The 25382-nt window shown below is 48.8% G+C and overlaps 1 protein-coding gene across 4 annotated transcripts in view; it reads right to left on the bottom strand.

Annotated features, from left to right (window-relative positions):
- il6r (interleukin 6 receptor) overlaps positions 1–24277 on the bottom strand; it is a 58539-nt gene extending 34262 nt beyond the window's left edge. The window contains exons 1-9 of one of the 4 annotated variants that reach the window (XM_069185256.1): positions 22543–24277; positions 19982–20373; positions 12441–13004; positions 12060–12183; positions 11537–11709; positions 10796–10959; positions 10069–10216; positions 8244–8302; positions 7607–7682 (exon numbers count right to left, since the gene is read on the bottom strand). In XM_069185256.1, coding sequence (XP_069041357.1) covers positions 7607–7682; positions 8244–8302; positions 10069–10216; positions 10796–10959; positions 11537–11709; positions 12060–12183; positions 12441–13004; positions 19982–20063 — 1390 coding nt within the window. In that variant the 5' untranslated portion in view covers positions 20064–20373; positions 22543–24277. Of the gene's footprint in view, positions 1–7606; positions 7683–8243; positions 8303–10068; positions 10217–10795; positions 10960–11536; positions 11710–12059; positions 12184–12440; positions 13005–19981 lie in introns of all 4 variants that reach the window. The other 3 variants (XM_069185257.1, XM_069185255.1, XM_069185258.1) reach the window with 3 other exon arrangements.
- Positions 24278–25382: the final 1105 nt, after the last annotated feature.

Below are 25382 nucleotides of genomic sequence, written 5' to 3'. Positions count from 1 at the left end.
GTTAGGGCTCAGATTTTCATCAATGCAGCTTAACACTCATTTAAGCAGAAAATATAACCCAGCGCATCAAAATATTAGTCTGAAAGGCCCTAGCAGCCTTGCCACAACAAACAAAATGTATCAACTGTGGTACAATTTCATTTTTGGACAAGAATTCTGTTATTGCAAATTTTGTGTGGAATGGTGCTCTCCATGAGCATGGTATCAGTGTGAAATGGGTTAAGAGTTTGGAAAACCCAATAAATTATAGCTACACCTGTTAAAATGTCATTGCATTCAATGACAAATGCAACAGATTGAGACATTTAAACACTTTCTTTCAATCTTGTGCTTTTCGGGGATTTAGACAACATCCCCATTTAGGGCAATGGAGTATATAGAGCCATATATGGAAGAAAAAAAAATGTGCACAGAACAATAAAATAACAGTTTTCCTAAATTTCACTTCTGCCCTAAAACACAGCCATGCCATCAAACATCCTCTATGTTTTCTAATAACACTAACCCTAACCCTAGCTAAGGGTTTGGGCAGTTAGGGTTAGGGCTCAGATTTTCATCAATGCAATCTAACACTTATTTAAGCAGAAAATATAACCCATGGCATAACAATATTAGTCTGAAAGGCCTTAGCAGCCTTGCCACAACAAACAAAATGTATCAACTGTGGTACAATTTCATTTTTTAACAAGTATTGTGTTATTGCAAATTTTGGTAGAATGGTGCTCTCCATGAGCATGGTATCAGCGTTAAATAGGCTAATATTCTGGAAAACCCAATAAATTTTAGCTACACCTGTTAAAAAGCCAGTGCATTCAAAGCCAAATGCAACAGATTGAGACATTTAAACACTTTCTTTCAATCTTTTGCATTTTGGAGATTTAGACAACATCCCCATTTCGGGCAAAGCAGCATATAGAGCCATATATGCAAGAAAAAAAAAAGTGCACAGAACAATAAAATAACACCTTTCCTAAATTTCACTTCTGTCCTAAAACACAGCCATGCCATCAAACATCCTCTATGTTTTCTAATAACACTAACCCTAACCCTAGCTAAGGGTTTGGGCAGTTAGGGTTAGGGCTCAGATTTTCATCAATGCAGCTTAACACTCATTTAAGCAGAAAATATAACCCAGGGCATCAAAATATTAGTCTGAAAGGCCCTAGCAGCCTTGCCACAACAAACAAAATGTATCAACTATGGTACAATTTCATTTTTTGACAAGTATTCTGTTATTGCAAATTTTGTGTGGAATGGTGCTCTCCATGAGCATGGTATCAGTGTGAAATTGGTTAAGAGTTTGGAAAACCCAATAAATTATAGCTACACCTGTTACAATGCCAGTGCATTCAATGCCAAATGCAACAGATTGAGACATTTAAACACTTTCTTTCAATATTTTGCTTTTTGGAGATTTAGACAAAATCCCCATTTAGGGCAATGCAGTATATAGAGCCATATATGCAAGAAAAAAAAATGTGCACAGAACAATAAAATAACACCATTCCTAAATTTCACTTCTGCCCTAAAACACAGCCATGCTATCAAACATCCTCTATGTTTTCTAATAACACTAACCCTAACCCTAGCTAAGGGTTTCGGCAGTTAGGGTTAGGGCTCAGATTTTCATCAATGCAGCTTAACACTCATTTAAGCAGAAAATATAACCCAGGGCATCAAAATATTAGTCTGAAAGGCCTTAGTAGCCTTGCCACAACAAACAAAATGTATCAACTGTGGTACAATTTCATTTTTTGACAAGTATTCTGTTATTGCAAATTCTGCGTGGAATGGTGCTCTCCATGAGCATGGTATCAGTGTTAAATAGCTTAAAAGTCTGGAAAACCCAATAAATTGTAGCTACACCTGTTTAAATGCCATTGCATTCAATGCCAAATGCAACAGATTGAGACATTTAAACACTTTCTTCAATCTTGTGCTTCTCGGGGATTAAGACAACATCCCCATTTAGGGCAATGCAGTATATAGAGCCATATACAGTATGCAAGAAAAAAAAAATGTGCACAGAACAATAAAATTACACCTTTCCTAAATTTCACTTCTGCCCTAAAACACAGCCATGCCATCAAACATCCTCTATGTTTTCAAATAACACTAACCCTAACCCAAGCTAAGGGTTTGAGCAGTTAGGGTTAGGGCTCAGATTTTCTTCAATGCAGCCTAACACTCATTTAAGCAGAAAATATAACCCAGGGCATCAAAATATTAGTCTGAAAGGCCTTAGCAGCCTTGCCACAACAAACAAAATGTATCAACTGTGGTACAATTTCATTTTTGGACAAGAATTCTGTTATTGCAAATTTTGTGTGGAATGGTGCTCTCCATGAGCATGGTATCAGTGTGAAATGGGTTAAGAGTTTGGAAAACCCAATAAATTATAGCTACACCTGTTAAAATGTCATTGCATTCAATGCCAAATGCAACAGATTGAGACATTTAAACACTTTCTTTCAATCTTGTGCTTTTCGGGGATTTAGACAACATCCCCATTTAGGGCAATGCAGTATATAGAGCCATATACAGTATGCAAGAAAAAAAAAATGTGCACAGAACAATAAAATTACACCTTTCCTAAATTTCACTTCTGCCCTAAAACACAGCCATGCCATCAAACATCCTCTATGTTTTCAAATAACACTAACCCTAACCCAAGCTAAGGGTTTGAGCAGTTAGGGTTAGGGCTCAGATTTTCTTCAATGCAACCTAACACTTATTTAAGTAGAAAATGTAACCCAGGGCATCAAAATATTAGTCTGAAAGGCCTAAGCAGCCTTGCCACAACAAACAAAATGTATCAACTGTGGTACAATTTCATTTTTTGACAAGTATTCTGTTATTGGAAATTTTGTGTGGAATGGTGCTCTCCATGAGCATGGTATCAACGTGAAATAGGTTAAGAGTTTGGAAAACCCAATAAATTATAGCTACACCTGTTACAGTGCCAGTGCATTCAATGCCAAATGCAACAGATTGAGACATTTAAACACTTTCTTTCAATATTTTGCTTTTTGGAGATTTAGACAAAATCCCCATTTAGGGCAATGCAGTATATAGAGCCATATATGCAAGAAATAAAATGTGCACAGAACACTAAAATAACACCTTTCCTAAATTTCACTTCTGCCCTAAAACACAGCCATGCCATCAAACATCCTCTATGTTTTCTAATAACACTAACCCTAACCCTAGCTAAGGGTTTGGGCAGTTAGGGTTAGGGCTCAGATTTTCATCAATGCAGCTTAACACTCATTTAAGCAGAAAATATAACCCAGCGCATCAAAATATGAGTCTGAAAGGCCCTAGCAGCCTTGCCACAACAAACAAAATGTATCAACTGTGGTACAATTTCATTTTTTGACAAGTATTCTGTTATTGCAAATTTTGTGTGGAATGGTGCTCTCCATGAGCATGGTATCAGTGTGAAATGGGTTAAGAGTTTGGAAAACCCAATAAATTATAGCTACACCTGTTAAAATGTCATTGCATTCAATGACAAATGCAACAGATTGAGACATTTAAACACTTTCTTTCAATCTTGTGCTTTTCGGGGATTTAGACAACATCCCCATTTAGGGCAATGGAGTATATAGAGCCATATATGGAAGAAAAAAAAATATGCACAGAACAATAAAATAACAGTTTTCCTAAATTTCACTTCTGCCCTAAAACACAGCCATGCCATCAAACATCCTCTATGTTTTCTAATAACACTAACCCTAACCCTAGCTAAGGGTTTGGGCAGTTAGGGTTAGGGCTCAGATTTTCATCAATGCAACCTAACACTTATTTAAGCAGAAAATATAACCCAGGGCATCAAAATATTAGTCTGAAAGGCCTAAGCAGCCTTGCCACAACAAACAAAATGTATCAACTATGGTACAATTTCATTTTTTAACAAGTATTGTGTTATTGCAAATTTTGGTAGAATGGTGCTCTCCATGAGCATGGTATCAGCGTTAAATAGGCTAATATTCTGGAAAACCCAATAAATTTTAGCTACACCTGTTAAAAAGCCAGTGCATTCAAAGCCAAATGCAACAGACTGAGACATTTAAACACTTTCTTTCAATCTTTTGCATTTTGGAGATTTAGACAAAATCCCCATTTAGGGCAAAGCAGTATATAGAGCCATATATGCAAGAAAAAAAAATGTGCACAGAACATTAAAATAACACCTTTCCTAAATTTCACTTCTGTCCTAAAACACAGCCATGCCATCAAACATCCTCTATGTTTTCTAATAAACCTAACCCTAACCCTAGCTAAGGGTTTGGGCAGTTAGGGTTAGGGCTCAGATTTTCATCAATGCAGCTTAACACTCATTTAAGCAGAAAATATAACCCAGCGCATCAAAATATGAGTCTGAAAGGCCCTAGCAGCCTTGCCACAACAAACAAAATGTATCAACTGTGGTACAATTTCATTTTTGGACAAGAATTCTGTTATTGCAAATTTTGTGTGGAATGGTGCTCTCCATGAGCATGGTATCAGTGTGAAATGGGTTAAGAGTTTGGAAAACCCAATAAATTATAGCTACACCTGTTAAAATGTCATTGCATTCAATGCCAAATGCAACAGATTGAGACATTTAAACACTTTCTTTCAATCTTGTGCTTTTCGGGGATTTAGACAACATCCCCATTTAGGGCAATGCAGTATATAGAGCCATATATGCAAGAAAAAAAAATGTGCACAGAACATTAAAATAACACTTTTCCTACATTTCACTTCTGTCCTAAACCTCAGCCATGCCATCAAACATCCTCTATGTTTTCTAATAACACTAACCCTAACCCAAGCTAAGGGTTTGAGCAGTTAGGGTTAGGGCTCAGATTTTCATCAAGGCAGCTTAACACTCATTTAAGCAGAAAATATAACCCAGGGCATCAAAATATTAGTCTGAAAGGCCTAAGTAGCCTTGCCACAACAAACAAAATGTATCAACTATGGTACAATTTCATTTTTTTGACAAGTATTCTGTTATTGCAAATTTTGTGTGGAATGGTGCTCTCCATGAGCATGGTATCAATGTGAAATAGGTTAAGAGTTTGGAAAACCCAATAAATAATAGCTACACCTGTTACAGTGCCAGTGCATTCAATGCCAAATGCAACAGATTGAGACATTTAAACACTTTCTTTCAATATTTTGCTTTTTGGAGATTTAGACAAAATCCCCATTTAGGGCAATGCAGTATATAGAGCCATATATGCAAGAAAAAAAAATGTGCACAGAACAATAAAATAACACCTTTCCTAAATTTCACTTCTGTCCTAAACCTCAGCCATGCCATCAAACATCCTCTATGTTTTCTAATAACACTAACCCTAACCCTAGCTAAGGGTTTGGGCAGTTAGGGTTAGGGCTCAGATTTTCTTCAATGCAGCCTAACACTCATTTAAGCAGAAAATATAACCCAGGGCATCAAAATATTAGTCTGAAAGGCCTAAGTAGCCTTGCCACAACAAACAAAATGTATCAACTATGGTACAATTTCATTTTTTTGACAAGTATTCTGTTATTGCAAATTCTGTGTGGAATGGTGCTCTCCATGAGCATGGTATCAGTGTTAAATAGCTTAAAAGTCTGGAAAACCCAATAAATTGTAGCTACACCTGTTTAAATGCCATTGCATTCAATGCCAAATGCAACAGATTGAGACATTTAAACACTTTCTTTCAATCTTGTGCTTTTCGGGGATTAAGACAACATCCCCATTTAGGGCAATGCAGTATATAGAGCCATATATGCAAGAAAAAAAATGTGCACAGAACAATAAAATAACACCTTTCCTAAATTTCACTTCTGCCCTAAAACACAGCCATGCCATCAAACATCCTCTATGTTTTCTAATAACACTAACCCTAACCCTAGCTAAGGGTTTGGGCAGTTAGGGTTAGGGCTCAGATTTTCTTCAATGCAGCCTAACACTCATTTAAGCAGAAAATATAACCCAGGGCATCAAAATATTAGTCTGAAAGGCCTAAGTAGCCTTGCCACAACAAACAAAATGTATCAACTGTGGTACAATTTCATTTTTTGACAAGTATTCTGTTATTGCAAATTTTGTGTGGAATGGTGCTCTCCATGAGCATGGTATCAATGTGAAATAGGTTAAGAGTTTGGAAAACCCAATAAATAATAGCTACACCTGTTACAATGCCAGTGCATTCAATGCCAAATGCAACAGATTGAGACATTTAAACACTTTCTTTCAATATTTTGCTTTTTGGAGATTTAGACAAAATCCCCATTTAGGGCAATGCAGTATATAGAGCCATATATGGAAGAAAAAAAAATGTGCACAGAACATTAAAATAACACCTTTCCTAAATTTCACATCTGTCCTAAAACATAGCCATGCCATCAAACATCCTCTATGTTTTCTAATAACACTAACCCTAACCCTAGATATGGGTTTGGGCAGTTAGGGTTAGGGCTCAGATTTTCATCAATGCAACCTAACACTTATTTAAGCAGAAAATATAACCCATGGCATAACAATATTAGTCTGAAAGGCCTTAGCAGCCTTGCCACAACAAACAAAATGTATCAACTGTGGTACAATTTCATTTTTTGACAAGTATTCTGTTATTGCAAATTTTGGTAGAATGGTGCTCTCCATGAGCATGGTATCAGCGTTAAATAGGCTAATATTCTGGAAAACCCAATAAATTTTAGCTACACCTCTTAAAAAGCCAGTGCATTCAAATCCAAATGCAACAGACTGAGACATTTAAACACTTTCTTTCAATCTTTTGCATTTTGGAGATTTAGACAATATCCCCATTTAGGGCAATGCAGTTGTGTAACCCCGGTGTCCTGGCCAAATTTCCCATTGGCCCTTACCAATCATGGCCTCCTAATAACCCCCCTCTCTGAATTGGCTACATCACTCTGCTCTCCTCCCCACTGAGAGCTGGTGTGTGGGGAACGTTCTGGCGCACTATGGCTGCCACCGCATCATCCAGGTGGGGCTGTACATTGGTGGTGGTGGAGGGGATCCCCATTACCTGTAAAGCCCTTTGAGTGGAGTGTCCAGAAAAGCGCTATATAAGTGTAAGCAATTATTATTATTATTATCTTCACACATTCATAGACATATACACCCTCACATATCTACACACATTCATACACATGTATATTCACGCATCTACACATACTCACACGAATCTACACACAATAACACACATTCATATATGCACACAGTCACACGTACACACGTGCACAAACACTCACAAACGTATGAATATGCACATATACACATACTCACACACATGTTCACATATGCACATATATGCACATACAAACTCACCCAGACCCTGTAACCCTCCAAATACACACACACTCACCTTGACCATGCACACACACAGCAAACACAGCTGTGTTACACAATTGTCGCTCAGTCTGCTAAATTAAACAAATGAAGTCAGAAGAACATCTTAATGGCTGTAGCAGAGTTATATCTGACTTCCCATACCAGAGCAAGGAGACAGTCAGTCAGACAGACAACGGGACAGCAGGGCGACAGTTAGACAGACTGGCAAGCATGCAATCAGTTTAGGGGGTGTCAAGATACACTCACCTGGTGGGGGGTCCTCGTACATACCAGAGCCGTCAAGCAGAAAGACATCTGGATCCGTGGCCAAGCTCACAGTGGCCTGAGAGAGAGACTGAGTTACACACTGCACACTGAAACAGAGTCAGACCGCTTCTATACAGTGACTCTACAGCTCTGATGATGATGAAGGAGTGTTCATGTGAAGATACAGAGGAGCTGGACTGAGTGTCTGTACAGTGACTCTCCAGCTCTGATGATGATGAAGGAGTGTTAGTGTGAAGATACAGAGGAGCTGGACTGAGTGTCTGTACAGTGACTCTACAGCTCTGATGATGATGAAGGAGTGTTCATGTGAAGATACAGAGGAGCTGGACTGAGTGTCTGTACAGTGACTCTCCAGCTCTGATGATGATGAAGGAGTGTTCATGTGAAGATACAGAGGAGCTGGACTGAGTGTCTGTACAGTGACTCTACAGCTCTGATGATGATGAAGGAGTGTTCATGTGAAGATACAGAGGAGCTGGACTGAGTGTCTGTACAGTGACTCTCCAGCTCTGATGATGATGAAGGAGTGTTCATGTGAAGATACAGAGGAGCTGGACTGAGTGTCTGAAGAGTTACTCTACAGCTGTGATGATGACGATGGTGTGATGACACTCACGACGAGCGCTGAGTCCGTGCCTGCAGCCTTGCTGTGATGTGTGCTGGGCTCCGGAGCTGCTGAGAGAGGACACAGAGGGTCAGTGAGGCCCCTCGTCTGATGGTTGGCTGTGAGGATGGGCTTCTCCAGGACGTAGAACCAACCAGCACTTCAATTACTTGACTGATTGATTACTTGATTAAAAGGGCTGATGAAGGTCGCTTCTAGTAAAAGATAGGCTCAGGTGTAGCTTAGGGTTAACCTGCAATCTAACCTTACCCTTGACCTAAAATGACCCTAATATTAACTCTACTCCTAGGTAGCATGATATAGTCTGGTTTTACCACAGTCTCACTGGGCTTTACTGCACTGTACTGCGCTTTCAGCCTGATCTCACTGGGCTTTACTGTACTGTACTGTGCTGTGCTTTTACCCTAATCTCACTGGACTTTACTGCTCTGTACTGTGCTTTTACCCTGATCTCACTGGGCTTTACTGCTCTGTACTGTGCTTTTACCCTGATCTCACTGGGCTTTACTGCTCTGTACTGTGCTTTTACCCTGATCTCACTGGGCTTTACTGTGCTGTGCTTTTACCCTGATCTCACTGGGCTTTACTGCACTGTACTGTGCTTTACCCTGATTTCACTGGGCTTAACTGCACTGTACTGTGCTTTTACCCTGATCTCACTGGGCTTTACTGCTCTGTACTGTGCTTTTACCCTGATCTCACTGGGCTTTACTGCTCTGTACTGTGCTTTTACCGTGATCTCACTGGGCTTTACTGTGCTGTGCTTTTACCCTGATTTCACTGGGCTTAACTGCACTGTACTGTGCTTTTACCCTGATGACACTGGCACCAGCAAACAGAATCCTGTGCCCCCCCTCCCCCATCTCTGTCTTCACAGCTGCTGGCTCTGCAGAGTCACACGCACACAGTCTGACGTTTCCATTACGCCCCATTCCCGTATCTCTCAGCACCACGCTAAGCCCACGCTGCCCAGCCTCTCCACGCGTGGGGCAGGGTCGCCCTGGAGACACGGGAGGCAGAGAGACAGCCAGCGAGGGAGGGGATTAGCGAGCTGGTGGCGGTGGGGCAGATGTCAACGGATGCTGGTTTTATTTTTACTCATAAAACCACTCAGCCGAGCGTGCAGAGGCTCTGCACAGTCACTGCGAGACCACGAGTGCGCCGTCATGGAAAAGGTCACCTCTGTCCCAGAAACACAGCCCACAGCAGTGGCAAGTCCTGAGAGCAAGCAGAGACAGACTCCGGGCTGGGCAGGAGACAACCAGGAGAAACAGATCCTGAGGGACATACGGACTGGACACAGACAGACCTGGCTGTCCAGAGAGGACAGGCTCAGTGACCACAGCCTGGACATACACACTGGACACAGACAGACCTGGCTGTCCAGAGAGGACAGGCTCAGTGACCACAGCCTGGACATACACACTGGACACAGACAGACCTGGCTGTCCAGAGAGGACAGGCTCAGTGACCACAGCCTGGACATACAGTTTGGACACAGACAGACCTGGCTGTCCCGAGAGGACAGGCTCAGTGACCACAGCCTGGACATACACACTGGACACAGACAGACCTGGCTGTCCAGAGAGGACAGGCTCAGTGACCACAGCCTGGACATACACACTGGACACAGACAGACCTGGCTGTCCAGAGAGGACAGGCTCAGTGACCACAGCCTGGACATACAGTCTGGACACAGACAGACCTGGCTGTCCCGAGAGGAGAGGGTCAGTGACCACAGCCTGGACATACAAACTGGACACAGGTAGACCTGACTGTCCAGAAAGGACAGGCTAACTAACCACGCCCCTCCTACCTGTCCAGGTGTGGCCGTATGCCGCTGAGCTCCAGTCGCTCCACTGACCGTTGTCGAACTCCTCCCGGGCTCGAACCCGCACCAGGTAGGAGACGTGAGGCAGGGCGTCTGTGATGGTGTACCCTGTGCTCTGGGTGCTGACCACTTGCTGTAGGGGAGAGGAGGGGTGAAATGACTACAGAGCCCCACCCCAGCACCTTCACCCCAGGCAGCTGTAGAAACCTGCAGAAACTGTGGAAGGACTATGAGAACCAAGTGCTGTATATCTTAACACTACCTACCTCTGGGCTACAAGGGTACAGTATAACACAAGAGCCAAGACTGGAACTAATGGACTGTAAGGTTACAGTACGACCCAGCCCAGACTGGACCAGTGATCTCTGGACTGTAGGGTTACAGTGTGACCCAGACTGGACCAGCGATCTCTGGACTGTAGGGTTACAGTGTGACCCAGACTGGACCAGTGATCTCTGGACTGTAGGGTTACAGTGTGACCCAGACTGGACCAGTGATCTCTGGACTGTAGGGCTACAGCATGACCTGGCCCAGACTGGACTAGTGATCTCTGGACTGTAGGGCTACAGCATGACCTGGCCCAGACTGGACTAGTGATCTCTGGACTGCAATATGACCCAGTTCAGATGGGATCTGATGCTGAGATTACGTGCCTTCAACTTCTGTGCAGCTGCTGTGTGCTGCATATTTAGTGTCATCTGTGATTACTCACCACAGAAAACTGCTCCCCCTCCAGGACAGGCTGGTATTGCACCTCGAACTTGAGTTTGTAGAAATGGTTTTTCCAGGTGCTGGGGTAGGCCCAGCGCACTCTGAGCCGGCACGAGCTTCCCTCCTCTTCCCACACGGACACGTTCCTGGGGGGATCTGGCTTAACTGGAGAACAGAACAGGGGGCAACAGCGACGAAAAGGACATTAGGACAGATGGCAGCATTTTCCCCCCAAAAGTGTAGGAGGCTTACCAATGGGGACCTCACAAGGGGATGGGAGACATCAAAAGGGAGAAACGACATAGAGAGAGATCAGAGAGAGACAGACAGCTATCAGAGAGAGACAGACATCAGAAAGAGACAGACATCAGAAAGAGACAGACAGATATCAGAGAGAGATGGACATCAGAGAGAGAGACAGACAGATATCAGATAAGAGGCAGACATCAGAGAGGGAGATAACAGAGAGACAGAGATATCGGAGAGAGACAGGCAGCAGAGAGAGAGACAAAGATATCGGAGCGAGCGAGACAGACATACAGTATCAGATAAGAGACAAACAGCAGAGAGACAGTGATATCGGAGAGAGAGACAGACAGATCTCAGAGAAGAGACCGACAGCAGAGAGCGAGACTGATCGGGAAACAGACCAGGAAACAGAGAAGGACTGAGAGGGGGTGAGGTGGGCACGTGCGGTCAGCGGTCAGCGGTCAGCGGTCAGCGGTCGGCGGTCCAGACTCACTGATCTCCACGCTGCTGAACCTCAGGAGTGGGCTGGTCTGGGCGCCGGCGGGGTTAAAGGCACACAGGGAGGCCAGGTAGTAGAGACTGCCCTCCTCCTCCACGTCTAGCACACACCAGCAGCGGCGACTGCTGGACGACGAGCAGGCCTGGAACATGTACTCCCCCACGGGCCTGGAGCGGGGCACAGAGACAGGAGGGTACTGGGGTACAGGGGTATAGGGGTGCGGGGACACAAAAATAGAAGAGTACTGGGGTGCAGGGTCACAGAAACAAAAAGGTATTGAAGCATGGGGGTACAGAGACAGAAGTACAAAAGGGTACTGGGGTACAGGGGCACAAGGGTTCAGAGACAAAACAGTACTGGGGTACACAGACAGAACAGTACTGGGGTACAGGGGTACAGGGTACAGGGTACAGGAAGACGGCGACAGAACGGTAGTAGGGTACAGGGGTACAGTGACAGAAGGACACAGGGGTACAGGGACAGAAGGACACAGGGGTTCAGGGACAGAGCTACATACCCCTTCTTGTAGATGAGTCTGCAATGGGCAATAGGGATTGAGGGCCGTGTGGCCGTCCAGCTGCAGCGGATCTTACTCAGGGGCGTCTTCCTGCTGCACGACAGCGTGGGGCGCTCTGGGGCAACTGCGACAGACAGAGGCAGGAGCAGCGCGTCACTGTGTGCCAGCGAGTCTGTTGGCCACTGTCTGTGTGTGTCAGTGTCAGAGGATCAGTGGATCAGTGTGTCAGTGTTAGTGGATCAGTGTGTCAGTGTGTCAGTGTTAGTGGATCAGTGTGTCAGTGCGTCAGTGTTTGTGGATCAGTGTATCAGTGTGTCAGTGTGACAGTGCGTCAGTGTCTGGGTCAATCTGTCACTGTTGGTGGGCCAGTGTCCGTCTCACCTCCGACCGTGATGTTGACAGTGAAGGCCAGCTGTCCATCGCGGTGGCAGGTGTAGTTTCCAGAGCTGGACAGCTGGACAGAGGACAGGGACAGGGTGTCCCCTCTCGCCCCCCTCACTGTTTTTCCGTTCAGCCTCCACGCCCAGGACACGTGGCGCTGTTCTGCCCTCCTGGTCACCCGTCCCAGGGCCTGCACCGCGGCGGGACTCTCCGTGCTGTCCAGCTCGGACACCTGCTCACTCGTCTTCCCAGCCTTCCAGCGCTCACTGTCGTACTCCGCGTCCACTCGGGCTGTGTCGTTCACGGCGTCCACACTGGCGCCCAGACCCGTCTGATTGATGCCGCTGACCCCTCTGTCCACTCCGCCTCTGTCCAGAGAGTCCCACCCGCCCTCTGTGGCCGCAGCTCCTGTACTGTTGAGAGTGTCCTCCGCGTCTCTGCGTCCTCTGTCTGTGGCGTCCACTCTGTCCACTGTAGTGACCACTCCGTTCACGGTCATCTGTCCCCAGCAGCTGAGTGTCACCTGACTCCCTACTGCCGCCACCCTGACACGGCTGGAAGAGGCTGGAGAGAGGGGGCGAAGGTCACAGGGTCAGGGGGTCAGGGAGAGCAAGGAGAGAGGGTTTAGATTTCTGTCCTGTCTTTTGTGGAAGACAATGTGTGTCACTGTGTGAATTAGTGTGTGTAACTGTGAGTGTGCGAGAGCTGTGTCTGTGTGTCAGTGTGTGTGAGAGAGCTGTGTCAGTGTGTCACTGTGTGTGTGAGAGAGCTGTGTCAGTGTGTGTGAGAGAGCTGTCAGTGTGTCACTGTGTGTGTGAGAGAGCTGTGTCAGTGTGTCACTGTGTGTGTGAGAGAGCTGTGTCACTGTGTGCGCGAGAGCTGTGTCAGTGTGTCACTGTGTGCGAGAGAGCTGTATCTGTGTGTCACTGTGTGAGAGAGCTGTGTCAGTGTGTGTGAGAGAGCTGTGTCAGTGTGTCACTGTGTGAGAGAGCTGTGTCACTGTGTGCGCGAGAGCTGTGTCAGTCTGTCACTGTGTGCGAGAGAGCTGTATCTGTGTGTCACTGTGTGAGAGAGCTGTGTCAGTGTGTGTGAGAGAGCTGTGTCAGAGTGTCACTGTGTGCGAGAGAGCTGTGTCTGTGTGTCACTGTGTGCGAGAGAGCTGTGTCTGTGTGTCTCTGTGTGCAAGAGAGCTGTGTCTGTGTGTCACTGTGTGAGAGAGCTGTGTCAGTGTGTCACTGTGTGAGAGAGCTGTGTCAGTGTGTCACTGTGTGCGAGAGAGCTGTGTCGGTGTGTCACTGTGTGCAAGAGAGCTGTGTCGGTGTGTCAGTGTGTGCAAGAGAGCTGTGTCTGTGTGTCACTGTGTGTGTGAGAGAGCTGTGTCAGTGTGTGTGAGAGAGCTGTCAGTGTGTCACTGTGTGTGTTACAGTGCATGTGGGTCAGTGTGTGGAGCAGCAAGTGTGTGTGTTACTGTGAGTGTGTGTGTGGAGCAGCGAGTGTGTGCGTTACTGTGAGTGTGTTTGTGGAGCAGCGAGTGTGTGTGTTACTGTAAGTGTCTGTGTGGAGCAGCGAGTGTGTGCGTTACTGTGAGTGTGTGTGTGGAGCAGAGAGTGTGTGTGTTACTGTGAGTGTGTGTGGAGCAGCGAGTGTGTGCGTTACTGTGAGTGTGTGTGGAGCAGCGAGTGTGTGTGTTACTGTGAGTGTGTGTGTGGAGCAGCGAGTGTGTGTGTGTGGAGCAGCGAGCGTGTGTGTGGAGCAGCGAGTGTGTGCGTTACTCTGAGTGTGTGTGTGGAGCAGCGAGTGTGTGTGTTACTGTGAGTGTGTGTGGAGCAGCGAGTGTGTGTGTTACTGTGAGTGTGTGTGGAGCAGCGAGTGTGTGTGTTACTGTGAGTGTGTGTGTGGAGCAGCGAGTGTGTGTGTTACTGTGAGTGTGTGTGTGTTACTGTGAGTGTGTGTGTGTGGAGCAGCGAGTGTGTGTGTTACTGTGAGTGTGTGTGTGTGGAGCAGCGAGTGTGTGTGTTACTGTGAGTGTGTGTGTGTGGAGCAGCGAGTGTGTGTGTTACTGTGAGTGTGTGTGGAGCAGCGAGTGTGTGTGTGTGGAGCAGCGAGTGTGTGTGTTACTGTGAGTGTGTGTGGAGCAGCGAGTGTGTGTGTTACTGTGAGTGTGTGTGTGGAGCAGCGAGTGTGTGGGGAACAGGGGTCACGGTTCAGCGCCGCTGATAAACACAGCTGGATTACATAACAGCAGCGAGTCTCTCACTTCCTCTCCTCTCTCTCTTCGCTCGTCCACACCCTGACACATCATCGCAGCTCAGGCCAGACCTGCCAGCACACTGGGGCAGCAGGAGACAGACTCCCGGAGACCTGCCTTCCCCTGGCGGAAAACCGCTGGGACGGGGAATAAGCCGAATGCAGTTCGCTCCCCACACACACACCATCACACCTCTTGCTGCTAGAACAGGGGAGTCCAGCCCTGGATCTGGGGGATCCCAGCCCAGCATGTCTCACAGGTCACCCCGAAGTCAGCAGTCTGTAACCCAGGGGTGTCCAGCCCCAGTCTAGCAAATCTTACAGCCCACAAGAGAACAGGGCTGTGAATTATGGGCTGTGAATTTCTGTGAACTTCTTAATTGGCCAAACCACCCCCATACAATAAGTGAACAAAATAAAATCGCTCTCTAGTGTTTGGAAACAGATGATTTTTGGGGGACCCGTAAGATCTGCTGGATTGGGTCTCCCTGGAACCAGGAGATCTGGAGCTGGACACCCCTGTGCTAGGAGAACAGGATGGATTTGGGGCTTCAGATATTTCAGAACCCTTGGGAACAAGCCCTCTTCCTGTCCCAACTGCTCCTGCTACACTCAGAGGCTGCTCTGGAGGGGACCCTGATATTTTGGCTGGAGAGTGAATAAAACATTGAGTACTGTGATCTGTGTCTGTTCTGTTACAGATAGAGACACAGCCCTTATAGAGTCAGGATATTAATCTCACTGCCAGTCTGGGACAGACAGAGAGCTGTAAAGGAGCCCCAGTCTCACTGTGATCTGTTTCAGTGTTACAGGTAGAGACAGCCCTTATAGAGTCAGGATATTAATCTCCCTGCCAGTCTGGGACAGACAGAGAGCTGTAAAGGAGCCCCAGTCTCACTGTGATCTGTGTCAGTGTTACAGATAGAGACACAGCCCTTATAGAGTCAGGATATTAATCTCCCTGCCAGTCTGGGACAGACAGAGAGCTGTAAAGGGGCCCCAGTCTCACTGTGATCTGTGTCAGTGTTACAGATTAACTGTATCTGTTACAGATATCAATATAATCAAACTATTTTTTTTTTAATATATGTGTTTTTACTTATATGTAAATAGTTTTGGACACATGACAAAGGAGAATATAATTCTTATTGTTTACTGTAAACCTGCTGCTGCTAGTTACCGTTTTGTTTGAATAGTTTATTAGCAGTGTGTTTCTCCTACAGAAGCTAGAGTTACAATATGTAGAGCTGTCATGTTATGGCTTGTATGTTAATTAGTTTTTTAACAAGAGGTCGCTTTGTGTGCAGCACAGCGGCATGCAGCTTGGTGGTGCTGGCTTACAAACTGTGGGTCATGGGTTCGATTCTGGACTGAAGCACCTTCTGTGTGGATGTGAATGCTGTCCCTGTGGTCAAGATGGCTTTCTCTAGATGGCTCCCAGAGTTAAATTGTACCTGTGTGTGTGTGTGTGTGGGGTGTTCCCATTCAGTTTAGGCTAAGGTTCACTGTGACCCCGTCCTGGACAAAGAGGTGACTGGAAGTGGATGGATTTAGATGTGTCAAGTTAAAAAGCTTGGAAATTAATGTACAGATAGAAACAAAACTTTTTTGCCCGCCTAAGGGATGAGTCAAACAGCAGAATTGCGCTTTCAGTCACAGGGGCTGTGCTGTGGTTGTGTCGTTTCAGACTGAGCGCGGCGAGAGATGTGGTTCCTCTCTGAATCACGTTCACCCTGATAAGATAGTGTGGGCTCTCGATAGCGACCACACTCCCTCTGATCAGACCCAGCGGCTGATTCTAGCCACACAGCAGTGACATCACCTCTAATTCCACCGTGAGACTGTGTCACTGCCAAATCACACCCCAGTGCTGGCTGATGGCCACTCCTGTGGGCTCTGCTACTGCCTCACTTCAGGAGCAGAGAGGCTTCTGGAGATCACAAGCAGGGTCGCTTACCAGGAAGAGCCACTGGCCCACCCACTGTGACATTTCCACTCAGCCTGGAGATCACTGAGCTTTTTCTGACAGTGTGTATTGCCGTGAAGGCAAAGACAGAAAGTGCTCGACCGACAGGAAGAGATGCTGCACAGTAAGTGGATTGCTAAGCAGACAGATGTAGAGGTCGATGGACGTACATGGATAATTAGATTTCTAACGAGATAGACAGACTGAAAGAATCCAGTAGTCATTATACAGATACAAATCTGGATATATTAATATTTCACCTACATTTCTACCGCCCGTACAGCAGGAAATAAAGACTCCTGGCCCCTGGCCCCTGGCCCCTGGCCCCTGTGTTACTTAATGAAGGATGGAACACAGTGCAGGAATGTGCAGTGTTGTACCAGCCGGCAGGAGGGCAGAGTCTCAGAGTCCGCAGGCTGACCTGGCAAACTCCCCGCCCTGGGGGCTCACTCCTGCCACCCTGGGGGGTCTCACTCCTGCCACCTTGGGGTCTCACTCCTGATGCCCTGGGGTCTCACTCCTGATACCCTGGGGGGTCACTCCTGCCACCCTGGGGGGTCTCACTCCTGATGCCCTGGGGGCTCACTCCTGCCACCCTGGGGGGTCTCACTCCTGATGCCCTGGGGGCTCACTCCTGATACCCTGGGGGGTCACTCCTGCCACCCTGGGGGGGTCTCACTCCTGATGGGCTCACTCCTGATGCCCTGGGGGGTCACTCCTGCCACCCTGGGGGGTCTCACTCCTGATGGGCTCACTCCTGATGCCCTGGGGGGTCACTCCTGCCACCCTGGGGGGTCTCACTCCTGATGCCCTGGGGGGTCACTCCTGCCACCCTGGAGGGTCTCACTCCTGATGCCCTGGGGGGTCACTCCTGCCACCCTGGAGGGTCTCACTCCTGATGCCCTGGGGGGTCACTCCTGCCACCCTGGAGGGTCTCACTCCTGATGCCCTGGGGGCTCACTCCTGATGCCCTGGGGGGTCACTCCTGCCACCCTGGGGGGTCTCACTCCTGATGCCCTGGGGTCTCACTCCTGATGCCCTGGGGGGTCACGCCTGCCACCCTGGGGGGTCTCACTCCTGATGCCCTGGGGTCTCACTCCTGATGCCCTGGGGGGTCTCACTCCTGCCACCCTAGGGTCTCACTCCTGAAGCCCTAGGGGGGGGCTCACTGGGCACTGATGCCCTGGGGTCTGTGACTTCCTGGGAGCCCGCTGTCACAGGCCCGACCCCCCGTGACTGTTAATACGACCCTGTGACGCTCGATCAGCTCTCTCTAAAGGAAATGTCAACAAGCGCGACAGACTCATCGCCATTCCTTTTGCAAAAGCGAGTCCCTGTGAAGCATCAGTACCTCTCTTCTTCCTGTTGATGCCTTTTCATTCTTTTACACCCACGCAGCTGTATATGTTTCTAACGAAAATATGTAAGGGGCTGATAATAATAATAATAATAATAATAATAATAATACACAGTAAATACCTTGTCATTTTATAAGGTTTTGTGAAATATTTGCTAAAACTGAGACTTGGAATACAATAAACTCTGAGTTTGTCATTATTATTAGCTTTCAGTTCAAGCTCATTTCTACAGTGGACGTGGTGCACTCGCTCTCCAGCAGAGGATCAGCAGTCTGAAAGCCTCTCCCAGTGTGGGAGATTTACTGGGCAGCTCTGGACCCTCGAACAGCTTCTTGAGGGGCAGCCGAGCGACTGGCGCAGGGTTAACAACCACCATTAACGGCAGCCTCAACCACATGCTGCAAGCCTGAACGCCTCGCATTGTGCGTGAGATCTACCCTTCCTGACGAGAGGAGGGGTTTGATGATGATCACAACAACAACAGCAATAATAATAATAATAATAATAATAATAATAATAATAATAATAATACGGATATTAGACTCATTCCTAGATCTTTCAGAACTGGGGGATCGGAAGAGGGATCAGTTCTACTGCTCTTACAGTCTTGATGTTCTCAGTAGGAAGGTCCTGGCTCTGTGAAGGGCTGCAGTCGGAGTGGCTCTCCCACTCCTGGACACAGGATCAGAAACTCCGTCCGGTCGCCCAGAAACACACAGACCCCCCCGACCAGTCCAGGGACAACTAGGACCCCTACTGACCTGTCCAGGACCTGACAGGACCCCCCTGACCAGTCCAGGGACAAGTAGGACCCCCCCTGACCAGTCCAGGGACAACTAGGACCCCCACTGACCAGTCCAGGGACAACTAGGACCCCCCCTGACCTGTCCAGGGACAAGTAGGACCCCTACTGACCTGTCCAGGACCTGACAGAACCCCCCCTGACCAGTTCAGGACCTGACAGGACCCCCCCTGACCTGTCCAGGGACAGGCAGGAGCCCCAGTGACCCTACCAGGACCTGACAGGACCCCCCCTGACCTGTCCAGGGACAGGCAGGAGCCCCAGTGACCCTACCAGGACCTGACAGGACCCCCCCTGACCTGTCCAGGGACAGGCAGGAGCCCCAGTGACCCTACCAGGACCTGACAGGACCCCCCCGACCTGTCCAGGGACAGGCAGGAGCCCCAGTGACCCTACCAGGACCTGACAGGACCCCCCCTGACCTGTCCAGGGACAGGCAGGAGCCCCAGTGACCCTACCAGGACCCGGCTGGAGCCCAGCAGCCTCAGCGTCAGGAGTGAGAGTGGCCTGAGGTCAGCGCAGGACCTGCAGCTGCACCTGACCCTGCGCGCCAGGCTGAGCAACCAGCCAATCAGTTCACCAACTGATCAACCAATCAAGCAACTGGTCAACCAAACAATCAACTAACCAGCCAATCAGTCATTCAACAAACCTAACGACCAACAACCAATCAATTAACCAACCCATCAATCAACTAAAAAAGTGATCAATCAATCAACTGATCAATCAATCAACAAACCTAAAAATCAACCAATCAATCAATCAACCCAACCAATCAACCCCAAAAATACGATCAATCAATCAACCTAAACAACCCATCAATCAACCAAAAAAACGATCAATCAATCAACTGATCAACCAATCAAGAAACCCAACAACCAACCAACCAACCAACCAACCAATCAACAAACCTAACAACAAACCAATGAATCAATCAACCCAACAACAAACCTAACAGTCAACTCCCAGATCTATCAATCCACAAACCTATCGATCAGGCCGCCCGTCCCAGCGCCTCCGCCGTGAGCGGACTGGAGAGGAACAAGGGTCCTGCGAGCTGTACCGCTGACAAGCCGAAACTGCGGGGCGGCTCTCGAAACCGCTGATCGAGCGGCTGTTTGAAATCTCGCAGGCTGGTTCCTGCTCGGAGCGACGGAGTGCGACTTACCCGGGGCAGGACACAGGTGGTCCGGGATGTCTCTGGCCCCGGCCAGGACACTCAGACAGAGCCCCACGATCCAGCAGCGCATCTTCCCTCGCTGGGCCGCCCGGACTCAGAACCTCATGTCCTCCGTGCGGGGGCTCCCCAGATCCTAATAGCGGTCCCTCTTGACAAGTGAAACAAACGGATCTACTGACACATGGTCGTGCTGCGGGTGGAGGTTAAAAGACGCGAGGAAATCCCCAAATTAAAAAGAACGTCAAAAATGAAATCGATCTTTCAACAGCTGGCAGCCGCGCGACCCCAACTTCAGCCGCAGGTCGGGAGATCAGATCCGTCACTAATCAGTCGCGAAGTCGCGTCTGCACGAGTTCCCCTCAGCAAACCGTGTCCTGTGCCTTCAGCAGCGCGGTCATGTGACGAGCGTGCGCCGCGGAACAGGGGAGAGAGACAGAGAGACAATATTTTATCATATGTCTTTGTTGTAAATGTCTGTAACATGTCTGTAGGTTTTAATTTACTTCTATTTTTTGTTTTGTTCCATGTTAATTTTATTATTTGTATTTGCTTTGGCAACACTGAGTGTACCCATCAGTCATGCTAATAAAGCACCTTGAATTGAATTGACAGGGGAGAGAGAGACAGAGAGAAAGACAGGGAGACAGGGGAACAAGGGAGAGAGAGACTGAGAGACAGAGAGACGGGGGAGAGAGAGACAGACAGAGAGACAGGGGAGAGAGGGAGAGAGAAACAGGAGGAGAGAGAGACAGAGAGACAGGGAGAGAAAGACAGAGAGAGAGACAGGGAGACAGTGGAGAGAGAGACAGGGAGAGAGACAGGGGAGAGAGAGACAGGGAGACAGGGGAGAGAGAGACAGAGGGACAGGGGGAGAGAGAGACAGGGGCAGAGGAGGAGAGAGTGAGACAGGTTGGGAGAGAGAGACAGAGGGGAGAGCCAGGCAGAGAGGAAGAGAGAAAAATGAACTAGTACTGCACAGCTAGGGGTGACCAAGTCTCAGGCCAACCCAGAGGACCCAAACAGAACCCCAGAACACTGTTCCCTCCAACCTCTTACCGGTTCTGAACTTAAAAATAGACAGTGGGGACACTCGCTGTTTCTAAAACTGAAGCTGGACAGCAGAAAGGAATAGTCAGCACTGAAGAAGAGGAGGACAACACCTCCACAACCAGTTCCTGGAACTGTAGAAACCAGAGAGCGTGATGAAGCAACACTGGAGCCCCAGCACGAAGAACAAATCATCTTTACACTGATAGAGCGCTTTCCTGGACACTCCACTCACAGCGCTGTTCAGGTCATGGGGTCCCCTCCACCACCACCAGTGTGTGGCCCCACCTGGATGATGCACCAGTCCGCTCCCCACACACCAGCTCTCAGGGTGGAGGAGAGCAGAGTGATGAAGCCAGTTCAGAGACGGGGGTTATTAGGAGGCCCTGACTGGTGAAGACCAGGAGGGAATTAGGGCAGGACACTGGGGTAACACCCCTAGTCTATTCAAGAAGCGCCCTGGGATTTTTAACAACCACAGAGAGTCAAGACCTCAGTTTTACGTCTCATCCGAAGGACGGCGCCTGTTTACAGTCCAGTGTGCCCGTCACTATATTGGGGCATCAGGACCCACACAGACCGCAGGGTGAGCGCCCCCTGCTGGTCCCACTAACACCTCTTCCAGCAGCAGCCTCAGCTTTCCCAGGAGTCTCCCCTCCAGGTACTGGGCAGGCTCACAGCTGCTGGGTGACGTGGCTGCAGGCTGTAGGTTTCACAGAGCCGTCATTCAGAAGGAGAAGACGGAGGGGACTCGGGAGATGGGGCAGCGTTTCTCCATGAATCCCTTCGGGGAGCCTTTTGGCTCCCCATTCGGAGCGCGAGATTAGTGGGCTCACCGGCGACGTGACATGGCCCCCCAGCAGGACAAAGGCTCCGCTTGCGAACAATGACCCCCATCTCTGCACAGGGGCATGGCCGTCGCTGGAGAGAGCTCAAGACCCCCAGCGAGCGACATTCTGGGCTTCTCATACAGAACAGCGTGGTGAAGCACACTGCTGAACAGAAACTGGACCTGCCCTTCTTTCAGAAGGCAAATGGGTTTAGTGTGGGAGAGAGAGAGACAGCGGGAGAGGCAGAGGAGAGACAGACAGGGAGAGAGAGAGACAGGAGAGACAGAAAGGGGGAGAGAGAGACAGAGGAGAGAGAGAGACAGGAGAGACAGCCAGGGGGGAGACAGAGAGAGAGACAGGGGGAAGAAGAGAGGAGAGACAGGCAAGGGGAGAAAGAGACAGTGGGAGGGTGGGAGAGAGAGACAGAGGAGAGACAGACGGGGAGAGAGAGACAGAGACAGGGGTAGGAGGGAGAGGGAGAGAGGAGAGACAGGTCTAGAGAGCAACACGAGGGGACCGAAGGGTTACATGTCTAAACAAACAGTGGGTTTTTTTTTAAAGGAAACGAGCAGAAAGAAACACGAACTAGAGTTAGTTCCCACTCGCCTTCTTCTTTTTTTAAAAAAAACAGACCGTGTTGCTGTGGTTTAGAGTTAATAAATCCGTTCTTACGAAACCCTCTCTCGGCCCCTTCCCTCTCTCTCCTCGCCCCTGGAGCGAGAGAACAGCGTGTCGTCTTTCCGGAGAGACGATTCCGCCAGCCTCAGGGACAGGGCGGCCATCCGTGCCCCACTGGCGGTGTGTGTGTGTGTCTCTCTCTCTCTGCCCCTTTCGGGTTACATTTTAACTTGACCTCACTGCCCACAACAACCGTGTCGATCAGCAAACACGTGAAGCACAGCCCCGTCGATCAGGGACCGGACAGGGAGACTCGGTAGCTCGGGTTCGGCTCTCGGACAGCAGTGGCGAGGTCTCACTTTTCGGGGTGTTTTGTCTTCGGAGTGGCGGAACACCCACGGGGTACAATGAGAAGGTTCAGCCTGTCCTGACTCGTATCAAGCGCCCTGCCTTACCGCCGCGGGCGGCACGGTTCGTGTTCCTGCTTCACAGACCCGGGTTCGAGTCCGGGAAAACTGTCTGTGTGGAGCTCGCACGTTTCCCTAGCTCTTGCCCCGGTTTTCTCCCACGATAGACTTGGGGGTGGGGGGCGTTTTGCCGGAGACGGACGATTCCACCTGCTGTTTTCACGAAAGTAGCCGGGAAAGTGCCGGTGAAGTCTTCCTGTAATATTTGTCAGTACAGAGCTGCGAGGCGAGGGGGAAGGAGCCTCTGGCATGTGGAGCTCAGAGTTAATGATCAACTCTCGCGGCGGCTCGGTAGAAATCCAGGGTTTACGGCGGGTTGATAATTGTAGGACCTGAACTCCCAGGACACCGCAGAAACGCAAAAAACAAGAACAAACAAACAAAGCCCTTTCTTCCGCCGGCTGGAGAAGAGGAGATCAACGAAGCCACTAAAACGAAATCAAGAGAAAGGGGGCGCGGGGTTTGGAGTCGCTCCGGTCACTGTGCGCTCGACCCTTTTCCGTGAAGAGGTTTCCACGACGAAACAATCTGGGGTTTAGCTGGTCTGATATCGGCTGAGGGTTCTGGGCGATTTTGAATGTCGACACGGACACCGACGCCTGAAGCTCCCGGGCTTCTCCCCGGCGGCACGTGCGCCCCCGGCCTGTACTGCAGCACTCCGGCCCCTGTATACCGGCCGGTGTTTACCGCTCCCTCTGCCGGAAAAAGTAATATATTTTTTGCCCTATAGGGGTTCTGCTTGGGTGAGTAGGTGGGGGAGCCCCGACTGGCTGAATCAGTACAGGCTCTCGATCAGAGTGTAGACTGAACCCTACAGTCCAGAGATCACTGGTCCAGTCTGGGTCACACTGTAACCCTACAGTCCAGAGATCACTGGTCCAGTCTGGGCCGGGTCACACTGTAACCCTACAGTCCAGAGATCGCTGGTCCAGTCTGGGTCACACTGTAACCCTACAGTCCAGAGATCTCTGGTCCAGTCTGGGTCACACTGTAACCCTACAGCCCAGAGATCACTGGTCCAGTCTGGGCCGGGTCACACTGTAACCCCACAGTCCAGAGATCGCTGGTCCAGTCTGGGTCACACTGTAACCCTACAGTCCAGAGATCTCTGGTCCAGTCTGGGTCACACTGTAACCCTACAGTCCAGAGATCACTGGTCCAGTCTGGGCTGGGTCACACTGTACCCCTACAGTGCAGAGGTTGCTGGTCCAGTCTGGGCTAGGTCACACTGTAAGCCTACAGTCCAGAGTTAGGGTTTGTTCCCAGTATGTGAAAGTAATGGGCTCTGTTCCCAGTGTGACCTGTACTGGTTATGGGACTAAAAGAGAATCAGATGGGCACAGTGGGCTGAATGGAATGCTCTCTCACCTGTCACTCTGAAAAGGCCCATAATTCCTGCCATCATTCTTCAGAGCTGCTGCTGACACCAGTGGTAGCAGATCTCAAACCACAGCAGAGACCCCGTGTGCAACAGGAAGTGGCCCACCGCAGCTGCAGCTCCCCGCGCTGACTCTCCCCGCTCCTCTCACCCCTCGGCCCTTCCCCCAGGGCGGATGGAGGAGTCCAGGGGCCATGGTCGCACACCTGAAGAGCTCATTAGAGGAACTGCACTTCTTTAGTCTCGGACCGTGAGAGATACGGATCCAAACACGGGGCATTCCCAAAGGCCGTTGGGATGAGACCGCGTGTCGTTATCGGGATAAGAAAGGCACTGACACCGGGCCCTCAGGGACTGCAGTGTCTGTCTGTCCAATCATTTTTAATCTAGGGTCAACTGTGTGTTCAACACAGGGTCAGTGCCAGGACACACCGGGGGAGTTGGGTGGCACCACAGTAGTGTGCAGCTTGCACACCCCTGCTCCTCTGTGCAGTCGTCACTGAACAGTTGTGGGAACAAGCTGATTAACTGCACTGGAGCCCACTGTTTAAACACGTCTGCACCAGAGCTCTGTATTTAAACACATCTGCACTGGAGCCCCATATTTAAACACACAGCCCTGTATATAAATCCATCTGCACTGGAGCCCTGTATTTAAACCCATCAGCAGGCCACAAAGCTTGCAAGAGCATACAAGTCAATTAACTGTTCAGTTCTTGGAAAAAAAACATGATTTGACATCCTCCCGAAAATAAGATCAAGGGCATGAGAGCTCAGACACATGTTCATACCCGTCTTTGTCGGCACCTGATTGTCTCCCCCTTACATTTCTGGGCACCTCTCTCTACTCCGCCAAAATAAAAACTCCATACAGGAGGTGACAGTGAAGCCAGAACACATGTTGTCAGCACTTCTACATTTAAAACTCAGCTCAGCAAAAATACTGTACCTGATTTACATTATAGGGGGTGTCCCCAGCGTCTGTCTGTCAGGTGTCCCTGTCTCTGTGGGCACGTTTCCTCTGCTGTTGATCCCACACTGACTGCAGT

The sequence above is a fragment of the Lepisosteus oculatus genome, chromosome 27, assembly GCF_040954835.1.
Source record: "Lepisosteus oculatus isolate fLepOcu1 chromosome 27, fLepOcu1.hap2, whole genome shotgun sequence".
In the NCBI taxonomy this organism is placed as follows: Eukaryota; Metazoa; Chordata; class Actinopteri; order Semionotiformes; family Lepisosteidae; genus Lepisosteus; species Lepisosteus oculatus.
The sequence above is the reverse complement of the archived record's forward strand: the minus strand, read 5'-3'. Positions and strand labels throughout refer to the sequence as shown.